At 36.5% G+C, this 12,667-nt stretch overlaps 1 protein-coding gene across 1 annotated transcript in view; it reads right to left on the bottom strand.

Moving 5' to 3' along the window:
• The window catches only part of LOC118735217 (epidermal growth factor receptor kinase substrate 8-like), a 62,799-nt gene extending 50,794 nt beyond the window's left edge, over positions 1 to 12,005 (bottom strand). Inside the window, exons 1-2 of the mRNA XM_036464871.1 lie at positions 11,885 to 12,005; positions 10,610 to 10,840 (exon numbers count right to left, since the gene is read on the bottom strand). Coding sequence (XP_036320764.1) covers positions 10,610 to 10,840; positions 11,885 to 12,005 — 352 coding nt within the window. The remainder of the gene's footprint in view (positions 1 to 10,609; positions 10,841 to 11,884) is intronic.
• Between the last annotated feature and the right edge of the window lie 662 nt (positions 12,006 to 12,667).

The raw sequence follows: 12,667 nt of genomic DNA, 5'->3' as shown, positions 1-12,667 counted from the left end.
CCACTCGTATTGGTCTAGTCGAAGATTTGTGTTTTAAACTTAATAATCATTTGTCTGCAATATCGCAGTGGACTAGTAATAACTGCCTGTGTCTAAATGCCTCTAAGTCCTTTGTGTTGCCAATATGTAACAGTGTAGTATATGTTGAGGATATTCCGAAATTAGTTGTTGGTAGTAGTGCTCTTAAGTTTATAGATAATACTAAAAACTTGAGCTATGTAATAAACTGTAAACTAACGTGTTCCGATCATTTTAATAGTGTTGTGAGCAATGTTTATGCCATCTTACGAAGATTGAGAGTTACAGTTGCATTTACTCCAATGGAAACAAAACGCAAGTTGGCAAGACAACTCATTATACCCCATATAACGTATTCTGAGCCCGTATATAGTAAGTTTGATTCAATTTCCTCTCACAAAATCAATGTTTAATTTAACAATGTTACGCGCTATGTGTATGGTCTGAAGAAGTTCAGCCCCATATCTCTATGGAAAAATAAGATTTTGTGGTGCAGTATCACAAATTATATTGCTGCTAGGAACTGTATATTTATTTTTAAGCTTTTAGAATGAAAAACGCCAAAATAACATACCGAAGCTATTATAATAAGTACAACACAGCAATTTCTTCAGTGCATTTCCAGCAATACTTCACGGTACCCAGGAAACAATTTCAACCCTCAAGTTGCTTCCCTGCGCTGATTCCTGTTGAAACTTGTTTGCGGCACCTCACTGACCATTATCAAAAAAAAAATAAATAAAATATTAAAATCTATCGGTTGCTTTTTTCTAATGGTAACTTTTATTAATACAAAGAGTCTACAATTTACAAAGTTGGTCTTTTAATTCTGGTTTCAGTAATTATATTTGAAAGTTCCAAGATTAAATGATTACGTGTGATTGCTATTGTAGTCACATACAGTTCTTAGGTGTTTTTCTGCCTATTTCTACCTCCTGTCATCTATTTTATAACACCGTGCACCGATATACATACTTACAAAATTATGGCCAAATATCGTAAAACTGCGTTTTTAGTTTTTCACTCTGACGTCAGATTTTTTTTCAAAGGACTTTGAAATTTTAAAGATATGATAAATTCAAAAAGGTATTTAAAAAATTCAGTGCAATGTAGAATAAGAATGTAGGTACCAAATGAGAGAGAACGCAGTTTTACTATAATTTACCCAAATTTTCGCGAATATATTCATCTTTTTGTGTGTAAAATTTACTGTCACACGTTGAAATTAGCCCGGGAAATCAATATGAACAGCTTCCATAGCTTTATCGCTAGGAGTAACACTAATGGCGTTTTCTTTTCTACTGCGCCTTCTCAGTGCCCTCTACGTACAAATACTAAAGAGAGGACAATGAAAAGGCTACATGTTTTGTAGAAAAGAAAACGCAATTATATTAAAATCTTTGTAGCTACTTTCCAATAAATGTATTTTTTCATAATAATTCGCGTGAGGACTAAATATCGTAGAATTTAGCACACAGGAACGCTTGTCCCTACACCAGCAACAACAGCGACTACAGCAGCGTCATCAACACGCCTAAAGTTCTGAACACATTGAAAACGACGAGCTACCGACCACAGCTTCCAATTTGTCATCTTTATTATCTAAGCGCTTTGTCGATGGCGACATGATTTCTTTGAACGCGGCAGCGACATCATGAATTTGTATGAGTTTGACATAAAAGAAGAGGAAGAACCTTATCTGTCGCCAGAGAAATAGAAATAGATCTAATCTGGCCACAACCACAGCCGTCGCGTAGCCCGGTCGTCGCCAATATAATTATCTACATAAGAGTACGTGTTAAAATAATTTGACAGCTGTGGTTTGTAGCTCGTCGTTTTCATTGTGTTCGGGCTATAACTAACACAAGAAACCATATCAACAGCGTTGCCAAAAGAGTATTTTTTTGGTTTTGCGGGAATTGTGAACAAAAAAGGGATGGCGGGAATAATGATCGTGAAAACGGAGAAAATCATATACGCCGTACTCATGAATATTATAAAAATACTATTAGGCTGAAATAGTGTGCGACACATTCCTGGAAAAGCTGTATGGAATTTAAAGTTTAGTTACACGTAGAATCTCGTCATTATTTTTTTAAGGACAATCTTCCACAATATTTGTAGTAGCACTAAATTATTGTTCCGGTTCAGTTTTACTAAGCGAAATGTTAAGCGAATATAACTCAGCGGCATCGCTTCGTCGGACGAAATTTACTCAGCGAACTAGTTCTGTTTATACTTTAATAGTTTTTTCAGGAGCTCTCCAGTTTCTCTTTAAAACCAGGAAAAGCATGTTATTTCTTAGAACTCCGCACCCCACGGAAATGACGTCAATCACTACATCGTGAGGCAGAAAGAAAGTTAGTCGACGCTGCTATGCCGTAGCCATTCAGGGGTCCTTAAAGCTCTGTTATGCATACTTGGCAGTGCATGCACTGCTGTACCATTTTTACGTAGAAATGAAAAACCAACAGACTTCTACGTATGTAATGCTGTGCGTTGGGTAACCGTTTACACGCGAAACTCATTTAACAGATTCCTTATGTGACAAGTCTCAAGCAATGCCAAGTATGCATAACAGAGCCTTTAGCCCCTTCACCGCCTCTGCTATTGCGTCACATGCTGCCAACCATGTAGCAGCCTCCACGAGTGACTCAGGCATGAAACTCTCGCCAGATATGTATGTTACGAAGTTTGCATCTGTCGCTGTCAAACAGTGTGACCGCGGGCTTATGAAAAATTGTAGCATTTAAGTATCAAAACATATGGAATAAAACCAATAATTTTTATGAAAAACCATTTTCCAAAGCAGTCTGGTAAACTATGTATGTTTATCAACAGCTGATTCGAAGCGTTTTTCCTAAAAAAAAAAAAAAATAAATAAATTGTAACCAAAGATTGAAGGAATCTTATTTACTTAAACACGTTATGCCTTTTGGCAGCGGGCGGATTCAAAATTGGATGACTATCGTACAGCTGATTGCAATTTACCAACTAACAGAAAAATTGTCAAGCTTCCACCACGATAATTCGGTAACCGGTAAACCGATACTAAAATAATTTTACACAAACAAAATACAAATTTACCGCAACACTCCCCAGGCAAACACCGATCGCCTACCAACTGTCATTTTGACGAGGAATATGATTGGAAGTTTTAGTGTGTGGGCACTTTGATGTCTTGATATGTATAAGCATTTGCCGCATGACGCAGCGCCGTTGATCTTCCATATAATCTGAAGCTATGACCACAGTTGGCGTGAGCTTTTTCTTAAACTGCTTCTTCTTCGGGTCGTTTGATAACGCCTCAGGCCAGAAAAGAGCGTTTTGGAATGGTGTTGCAAGTTCAGCCTTCTTTATTTCTGTATTTTCCATATCTTTAGCAGTTGGGCTATCTAGAGCCAATTGTTAAGTGGCACTAGACTATCAATCAACCTGTTATTTTCCTTCTGATAAGTAGTTGCTGTATTGTCTGTTATAGCATTATTTTGTATTGCTTTAAAGATGAATTTACTGCTTGATGTACATAGGATTGCGTGTCCATTATGTTACGTACATAGGCTGCAGTAAGTGCGTTGAATTTGGAAGAAGCGCAATTAAAATAATGCCGTGTTCCTTATAAAATTCGCTGAGAGGTAGAGATATATGTGATACGTGCCCATCCAAAAATAAAACCACTGGAAGTTGTGCGTTCATTCTCAGCAGGAAAGGATGAAACACATTTGCGATATATTCAAAAAACGTTTCGCTGGTCTTCCAGCTTGAGTCAAGTTTACCAATGGCCCAGTTCTTAGGGTATTTCGCAAGAATATTTTGAGGAAAGCGCTTATAAGGGAAAATAGCGAACGTAGGCATTATTTTTCCATCAGAAGATGCGCCTACAGATATTTGTCATCATTTCCTGACCTGAAGTAGACGTACTTAGCACCGCGTTTGGTCAACAATGCATGCCCTTTGGAGCACAGAAAAAATGCGGACTCATCACTCATTACTTTCAGACAGTTGTTGTCCTTCATATAAGTACTTACTCTCTCAAACCAAGCCCTTATGGAAGAATCCGTGTCCAAAGCTTGAAAAACTGTTAAGCTTTGAGATATTCGTTGACTCAAAGAAGGATTTATTTGTAAAAAACCGTAGAACCATTTTCGTCCTTGTAAAAGAGTTTGGGCGATTCAGCTCTTTAACTAAAGTTGCCACGAAGCTTGTAAGTTGGTCTCTAGTTATTGGAAAGCCCATCTCCGCCAAATGATGAATCCATTTAACAATATTATTTTCTTCTATCGGCAGAACTAGAAGGGGTCCTGAGGACGACTTTTTCGTATATTTATTGTTAATCTTGTCAATAATGTCCGTCTGGGAATTTTGTATATTTTTAATGCTCTGTAACATTACATATTACCCTTTTGTACAGCCTCAATGGCTAATTGTAAGCAAGTTTGTGAATATTTCGGCATGTTATAAAATAACATTTACATTTGACATCATTTCCAGACCTGAAGAAGACGTGCTTAGCACCGCGTTTGGTCAACAATCATGCCCTTTGGGGCACAGACAAAATGCGGACTCATCACTCATTACTTCCAGACAGTTGCTGTCCTTCATATAACTATTTTCTCTCTCAAACCAAGCCCTTATGGAAGATTCCGTGTCCAAAGCTTGAAAAACTGTTAAGCATTGAGACATTCGTTGACTCAGAGAAGGATTTCCTTGTAAAAAACCATTGAACCATTTTCGTCCTGGAATACCATTTGTAAAAGAGTTTGGGCGATTCAGCTCTTTAACTAAATTTGCCACGAAGCTTGTAAGTTGGTCTCTAGTTATTGGAAAGCCCATCTCCGCCAAAATTAGAAGGGGTCCTGAGGACGACTTTTTCGTATATTTATTGTTAATCTTGTCCAATAATGTCCGTCTGGGAATTTTGTATACTTTTAATGCTCTGTAACATTACATATTACCCTTTTGTACAGCCTCAATGGCTAATTGTAAGCAAGTTTGTGAATATTTCGGCATGTTATAAAATAAATTGCGCCGTGTTATACTTTGATGTTACTATATGGGATGCCTGTTAAAATAAATAAAGACAAAACTACCTATAAATATTTCCTAATTACGGCCTAAGCAACGGAATTAGGAACATAGCCAAAATTCTTGAGCCTATTTCCGTTCCATAAAATTTCTCTTCATCAATTACAAAAATATTTTTTTTTAATAAATATATTTATGTAATATTTTATGTGCCGATGATGCTTTTATATATACAAACTATGTATAACTATACACAATTTCAAACATTTAAACAACATACTTTTTGTACATTTTTCCTTATTTTAAACTAAATTACCGAAATTTACGGCTCTGGAAACAGTCAAGTTATGCAACAAGTGTGGCACGGATATAGGCCATAAGAATAACTATATGTGAAATTTAGTATTTATTGGAATTTTTAAATCTTTATAAATTATATCTCGTATACCCAAAAAACAATCAAACAGAAAGTTCCAAATGTTCCTAATTCCGTGCTTAGCACGCAAATAGGTACACCTTAGAAAAGTATTGCACCTATTTCCGTGCTATTATTAATTTAAGGTTTTCAATGACTTTTTTATTATACACTGGTTTTTATAGATAAATTTATACAAAAAATACTTAAAATTTCCATTATCGGAAGACAAATATATATATATACTTGTCAATTCAAGATTAGACCCTTACGAATTTTTCACCACGCTCTTAGCAATTTTGCGAACACTATTCACTGACACATGGGTTTAACTAACATTTTGTAGTTGACTGATACTCAGTTGCAAGTTTTAATTATAATAATGATACTTGGAGGCTGCGAGGTACGATATTTGGAAACTTGGACGATGGTAATCAGTTTAATAACTTGTTTATTCAAAAATGCTTGAACATTTTCTTATTTCTCTATTTTGAAAATTGTTGGCCAAATTAGCACGGAATTAGGTACTAGCACGGAAATGGGTACACTTACCTTAGTGGATCATTAGGAACCACACCTATAGTGGCGCTTAACGTCATGTTGAACACGACGCCTGAGGATATTGCAGACAGAATTTTAGCAGCACGAACTACTATTAGGCTAAAGAAACCCGGGTGGTAACACTCTGGAGTTATGGCGGTTTTTTACTTCGCCCTGAACACATAGGTTACAGTGCCTCCGAAATTCCTCCCAAAAGCTCCTTCTCTACCTATATTCCCTCAAGAGGGGGCTGGGTAGGGCGGGGTTACTAAGGTTTCCGGACTTCTGCAGTGTCTTTCAGGTAGAAATAGCTGCCTAAAGGGTGTGATGGTGCGTTAGAAATCGGTAAAGGAATATCTAACTTCTAACTTTGGGTGCCGGGTCACAGTGACATCGCGCAAAACTGCGTGGCTGATGACCTGGCGTTGGAACGGCACCCTTAAAACGTTATCCCCAGATAAGGAGCAACTAGGGACGCCTCTGTCCTCCTGCGCTCGGCGAGCGCTAGACTAACACGCATACTTCGTACTCGCGATAATGAAATTGTATATTTTACTAAATACCTAATAAAATGGACAAAAGAGAGCGATGCTCCTTTTGTGACATAAAAGAGCAAAAAAAGACGTTTCTCCGCTGCAGCAAATGTTTTTATACGCACATTAAAACAATTTTTGCAGCGTAAGTAACGAGTGACCAATCTTTGCCCTTTTAAGGTCCCGAATACAATGTTACCTCTCAAGAGCTAGTGATGGGGGTTCTGACAAGCCATTGTCCAATTGATATTCACTCGGTAAGGTAACTGATCCCTTTAATATTAGCTGTCAAGAGGAAGATGAAGTGGAATCATCTCCACGCTCTCTTTTATACTGTCCCATATTCGCGAGGCTAAGATGGAAGCATTTTGGCTCGCTCTTCTGAACTAACACTGAGCTCTCAGGGATCAAAATTAGCCGCATTCTAAATTTGGTAATCGGCACGCAGCGTTAACCTAACCAAACCTATCCTGCACCTTTGAGCTATGAAATAGCAACGGAATTTTTACCGAGTGAGGACGCAGGAGAGATAAATTGAAGAGAACCAAACTCTTTTACATTAGGGGTATTCTCTGAGTCTTGCAAAGCCCTTGCACGGTGCACGGATTGCACGGTTTGCGAAGCTGTCCCATACGAAAACCGGTTTTTATCGTGCAATCCGTGCAATCTGTGCACCATGCAAGGGCTTTGCAAGACTCAGAGAATACCCCTATTGTGAACTGGAAGAAAACTAAAATTCTTTGCTTGAACGAGTCATGTTTACATGGTGTATGGCGAAATAGGAAAAGTAGGTATGAAGAATGTTTAAGAAGCCGCTTGTGTGGTGTATTTCGATCAGAGCTGGGTAAATGCAATTACATTACAATTACAATTACATTCCTCAGTAATTGTAATTAGGATTCAATTCCTTTAGTTCACAGCAAAGGAATCGATTACTTTTTCAATTCCTTGAAGTAATTTCAAATGGAATTGTTTTTTTCTTTAATTCCATTATAAGGAATTTCATATTGTAATTGGAATAAATTAAGTGCTAGTAATGTAATTTCTTTTATTTCAATTCCATTGAAAGGAATTGAAAATGTAATTTTTTTTCCAATTCCTTTGAAAGGAATTGAAAATGTAATTGATTTTTTTTCCCATCCCTTTCCTCAAAGTAATTTAAAAAGTAATCGAAAAATTTATAAAAAAAATCTTTTTCACTGTTGAATTGCAATAGCTTTGTTAAATTTCTTGGTTGCTAACCAGTGTACGAAAATAAACTATATTGTACGTTACTATTTCGTTTCGTTTACTACTTTAACAGTTCGGTACAATACGAAAACAAAACGGCTGAGTTCACTTTGGCGATAGTACACTACAGTAGTTAGTAGGTACATACGAAACAACAAACGAAATGAATCGTGCAGAAAAAAATATATGTATGTATGTACATATATGCAATAACTAAATACAAAACGAATGGCTGCAATGAATAAAAAAATAAAAATGTTTTTAATCGAATTGGATATGAAAATTTACAGAAAAAAATATTTTTCACGTAATTGAAACGTTTGCATACATATAAAACGTACCATATGGTACAATTGTCACAAACGAAATGCAAACGTTTCTCGTTGGGGAAAATGACAGTGAATCTTACAATTTGTTTCTGACTATGTACAAAACTGTACAAAACCACAAATGATATGATGATCGATGAGCAAATGGGAATTGTTTTGTACAGTTTATTTTCGTACCCTGTTGCTAACTGCCTTGAATAAACAACTTAAACCTAAGTAGTATTACTAATTGGACTTTACGAAAACTGAATAGCTTAAACTGTAGCTGTTCAGTTTATAGGGTAACGGTTAAATTTTCCAGATCCTACCGCGAAAGCGCTTCGCGGCAGCTGAGACCCATAAATGTTGCTGCCTAAGGTACTGCTGTTCTCTTGGACTAATCCCTGCGTATATATAAAAATGCACGAGTTAATTGTGTATATTATGGTACCCTTAATTCTACCCAAAATGGCGTGCCTTCTGGGGCCTTTGAAGTACTCTTACTGGTATCCTGCGTTACAAATGAGGATAGAGTCCGCTTGAATTACGAGCCCTGTGGGACTGGAGATCCTACCTCCTAAGAGTTTTATAAACAGATTTCATTGCTATGGCTAAATTTTGATGATAACACTGTAACGACGCTAAAATTACACAAAAAACGCCGAGAGACGTAAAATTAATTTTAAGTAGTATGTTACGGATCTGTATACTGTTTTTTTTTTAGATAAGGTCATTTAGTCAAGTTATTTTCATTTTAAGTTTTCATTGCGAATGAAAAAAATTCAAACTTTAACATGGTCATGTACGGTATGGCGTATGGGTAACATTATTTCCTGCTAGTATTTCATACAAAAAATTATTGCACTTTCACTTAACCCTTGCAAACTTGTTTATTTATCCATCGATTTTCATCGGTAGTAGTGTTTTAAGCCGCAAAGCAAGCAGATATTGGCTAGTCTATACTAATATGTATTTTGAAAGGCGTTTTTTTCTGTTCGCAAAGCTCGAGAAAGGCCGTACCGATTTTTTTGAAATTTTGGAATCTACTACAGACTTTCCAAGGATGGTTATAGGCTAAAAAAAGTTTCGATATAGAAAGGGGGCGTGGCACCTCCCATACAAACCGAATTTTTCAAACTACATATATTTGTGGTAGAGGACTAGAACTGGGTATGGTGATACATACATAAATATATAAGACCAATTCCATACTCATGGAGAAAAATTTGCATGGTTGGAGAATGGGGGTGGCACCTCCCATATAAACCGAACTTTTCATAGTGCATATTTCTGGAAGTGTTCATGGTAGACTGTAAGCCTTTTTAAAACTCTTTAGTTTGACACCCACATGTCAACATTTCATTTACTTTATCAATTTCACTGAGTTACAATTTCCAAATAGCTGGCAGCCCCCCTCAAAAATATTTCCAACAGTTAAACCTCTTTAATTTGATACCCATATTGTAATATTTTATTTATTTTATCAATGTAATTTAGTTAAATTTTCAAACAGATGGCAACCCTCCACAAACATATTTTCGGCAGTAAGCCTCTTTAAAACTCTTTAGTTTGACACCCACATGGCAATATTTCATTTTTTTAACAATTTGACTGAGTTTAAATTTTTAAATAAGTGGCAACCCTCGTCAAAAATACTTCCAGCAGTTATCTTTCTTAAACCTCTTTAACTTGATACCCATATTGTAATAATTCATTAATTTTATCAATATAATTGGGTTTTAAAATTTTAAAATAGGTGGCAACCCTCCAAATTTTTGCGATGTCATTGGTTCTGATATTATACCGAACAATAAAAAAAATTATTCAAATCGGTTCAGCCGTTCTCGGGTTTTGATAACGAACATAACATTTTTATATATATAGATATACATAGAAGATGTCCCATGTGTGCTTTCGATTTTAATCTTTGACCACAACAAAAATTCCACATTGTACATTCGTGAATGAACTTTCAGTTTCTCGATTACTTTGACAATTCCTTTGTGTAATTGAAAAAACTAAAGTACTCTTGCAATTCCAGGTAATGGAATTGAAAAAAAATCAATTACATTTTTAATTCCTTTTAAAGGAATTGGAAAACAAATTATATTACTAGCACGTAATTTATTCCAATTACAATATGAAATTCCTTGTAATGGAATTAAAGAAAAAACCAATTACATTTGAAATTACTTCAAGGAATTGAAAAAGTAATCGATTCCTTTGCTGTGGACTGAAGAAATTGATTCCTAATTACAATTCCTTGTAATCTGTAATTGGGAGTAGTTTAATTCCTAAAGGAATCATTACGACCCAGCTCTGATTTCGATCTTTATAAAACTTCGGAAAGCTTTTTCTTCAAAAATTTGCAGAGCGATTTACAATTCCTCAAAAAATAATCAAGCGCACCCGAAATTCCTCACGTTTTGAGGAATTACTCATTAAGTGGTCACACTGATACATACATACCTATTATTTATGTGCATACATACTTATTTACATACATAAGTACAAAGAAATATTTTTATATTTTTATTTACCTGCCAAACTTCCGGCAGCAGCCATATTGCGTCTTAGGGTACCACTTGGCGTTAGTGGCTCGCTCTCGGTTGAAGGCGGCATTGGTGGAGGTACAGGCACGTTTGGCATGCTATATGATCGAGGCATTGACTTCGCCATCTTTGTTGATGCTGCCGTCTCACGTTCTGTGGCTTCCACAAACGGCACAATTGTGTTGCGTGACAAATTGTTCTGATTTATATTGGTCGCTTCTGCAAGAGGGTTTAAATAGAGTTATAGCAGCAGCCCTTTTCGAAAATATAGATTTTTTTTAATGAAATTGTACATATGGGCTTATCCTGAAAATAGTCAACCAAAAGCAAATCAAGTACGGACAGTGTTGTCTTCGGCTATGCCGAAGGCTTCCTACCATTCATAAACATCATAAAATTTAACTTCAGTCTATTACTGTATGTTGCAGGCTAACCTAATATTCACGCATTCCGCCAATTTATTGTCAAAAATTTCTCATGCACATGCATGTATGGAAACAACCGAAATTGAACGGCGTGCGTATAAAGTTAACTCAATTTCAAATTTTTGTTCTGCGTGACATTTTGATTTGACGTTGCGCACGCAAGCCAATTTCGGGTGATGCAAAAAAAAAAACAAATTCGACGGCATGCGCACCAAAACGCAAGCCGCGAATATATGGTTAGCCTGTTCAGCAGTTGATTGGCAGATACATATTATACATTGATGTTTACTGTAATATTTTTATTAATGACTAGCAGACCCGGTGTACTTCGTCCCACCTAAAATTAATTTTTTTATTGAAACTCTTTCCAACATTTTCACCAATAATACACGATTTTCATTGCCACAGTCCTCTGCTAAGGTTATGGTTTAGTGGGCATTTGCTTATTTAAATAACCTAACGTAGGTGCTATGCCTGTGAACAAGTTCTTGAAATTTTCCAATTGTGCAGAATTTAACAGCATGGTTAATCTTCTTCTTCTTATTTGGTGCTGTACCCGCCTAAGCGATCTTGGCCCAGTTCAACAACTGACGTCAATTGGAAATGCCAAGTGAAGCCAAGTCCTTCTCCACTTGGTCTTTCCAACGCATTGGAGACCTCCCACTTCCTCTGCTACCACCAGCGGGTTCCGAGTTGCATACTTTCAGAGCTGGAACGTCGGAGTCCTTTCGAACGACATGGCCAAGCCAGCGGAGCCGCTGTATTTTAATTCGCTGCATTATGGCCATGTCGTTGTAAAGCTCATACAGCTCATCATTCCATCGTCTGCGGTACTCACCGTCGCCAACGCGTAAACGCCGGTATATCTTCCGCAAAATCTTTCTCACGAATATTCCAAGAGCCGCCTCATCGGATGCTGTCATTGTCCACGCTTCGGCGCCATATGCCAACACGGGCATGATAAGTGACTTTTAGAGTGGGGTTTTCATACGTCGAGAGAGGACTTTAGTCCTGTAGTGCGATTCACTAACTTTTAACAATGAGTTGTAAGCTAACAATTTTTGTTGTTTGCAGTAACGATTGTGCGATTCACTAACTGTGCTGCCGCTATTCGGCACCAATCCGTTGCATATGCCAAGGCGCTCGTGTCAGCACAAAGTCCACGAGCTCTTTATATGGAAGATAATGCGCAACACCCTCCACAAAAAAACATCTAAGAAAACAACGGTAACATTTAGCGACTTGAAACTTGCACTTTATTAGTGGGCTACAAAATTGCATAACAGAAAATTGTAGAAAGATTCTGTAAAAAATTCGGAATTTTGGTTAAATTTTTTTTTTCAGTTTGCTTGAGTTTTGTGAATATTGTGCAAGCTTTGAAAATTCTAGTTATGTGGTTTCTGTTGTCATATAGTAGATGGAACTATTAAAAATAAAATTATTAAAAATAAATAAATACACATATGTACATATGTAGCAAGCAACATAATTTTGGATTGTTGAATAAAAAGTTTACAAAAAGCATTTAAAATGAAAATGATTGTTAATATGTAAAAGAAGATCACTGTATGCACATTTTTTAATATTTATTTTCAAGGCTGATTTTATATGCTGGTGTCGT

Source organism: Rhagoletis pomonella, unplaced genomic scaffold (assembly GCF_013731165.1).
Source record: "Rhagoletis pomonella isolate Grant_MI unplaced genomic scaffold, Rhpom_1.0 Rhpom_scaffold_00001, whole genome shotgun sequence".
In the NCBI taxonomy this organism is placed as follows: domain Eukaryota; kingdom Metazoa; phylum Arthropoda; class Insecta; order Diptera; family Tephritidae; genus Rhagoletis; species Rhagoletis pomonella.
The sequence above is the reverse complement of the archived record's forward strand: the minus strand, read 5'-3'. Positions and strand labels throughout refer to the sequence as shown.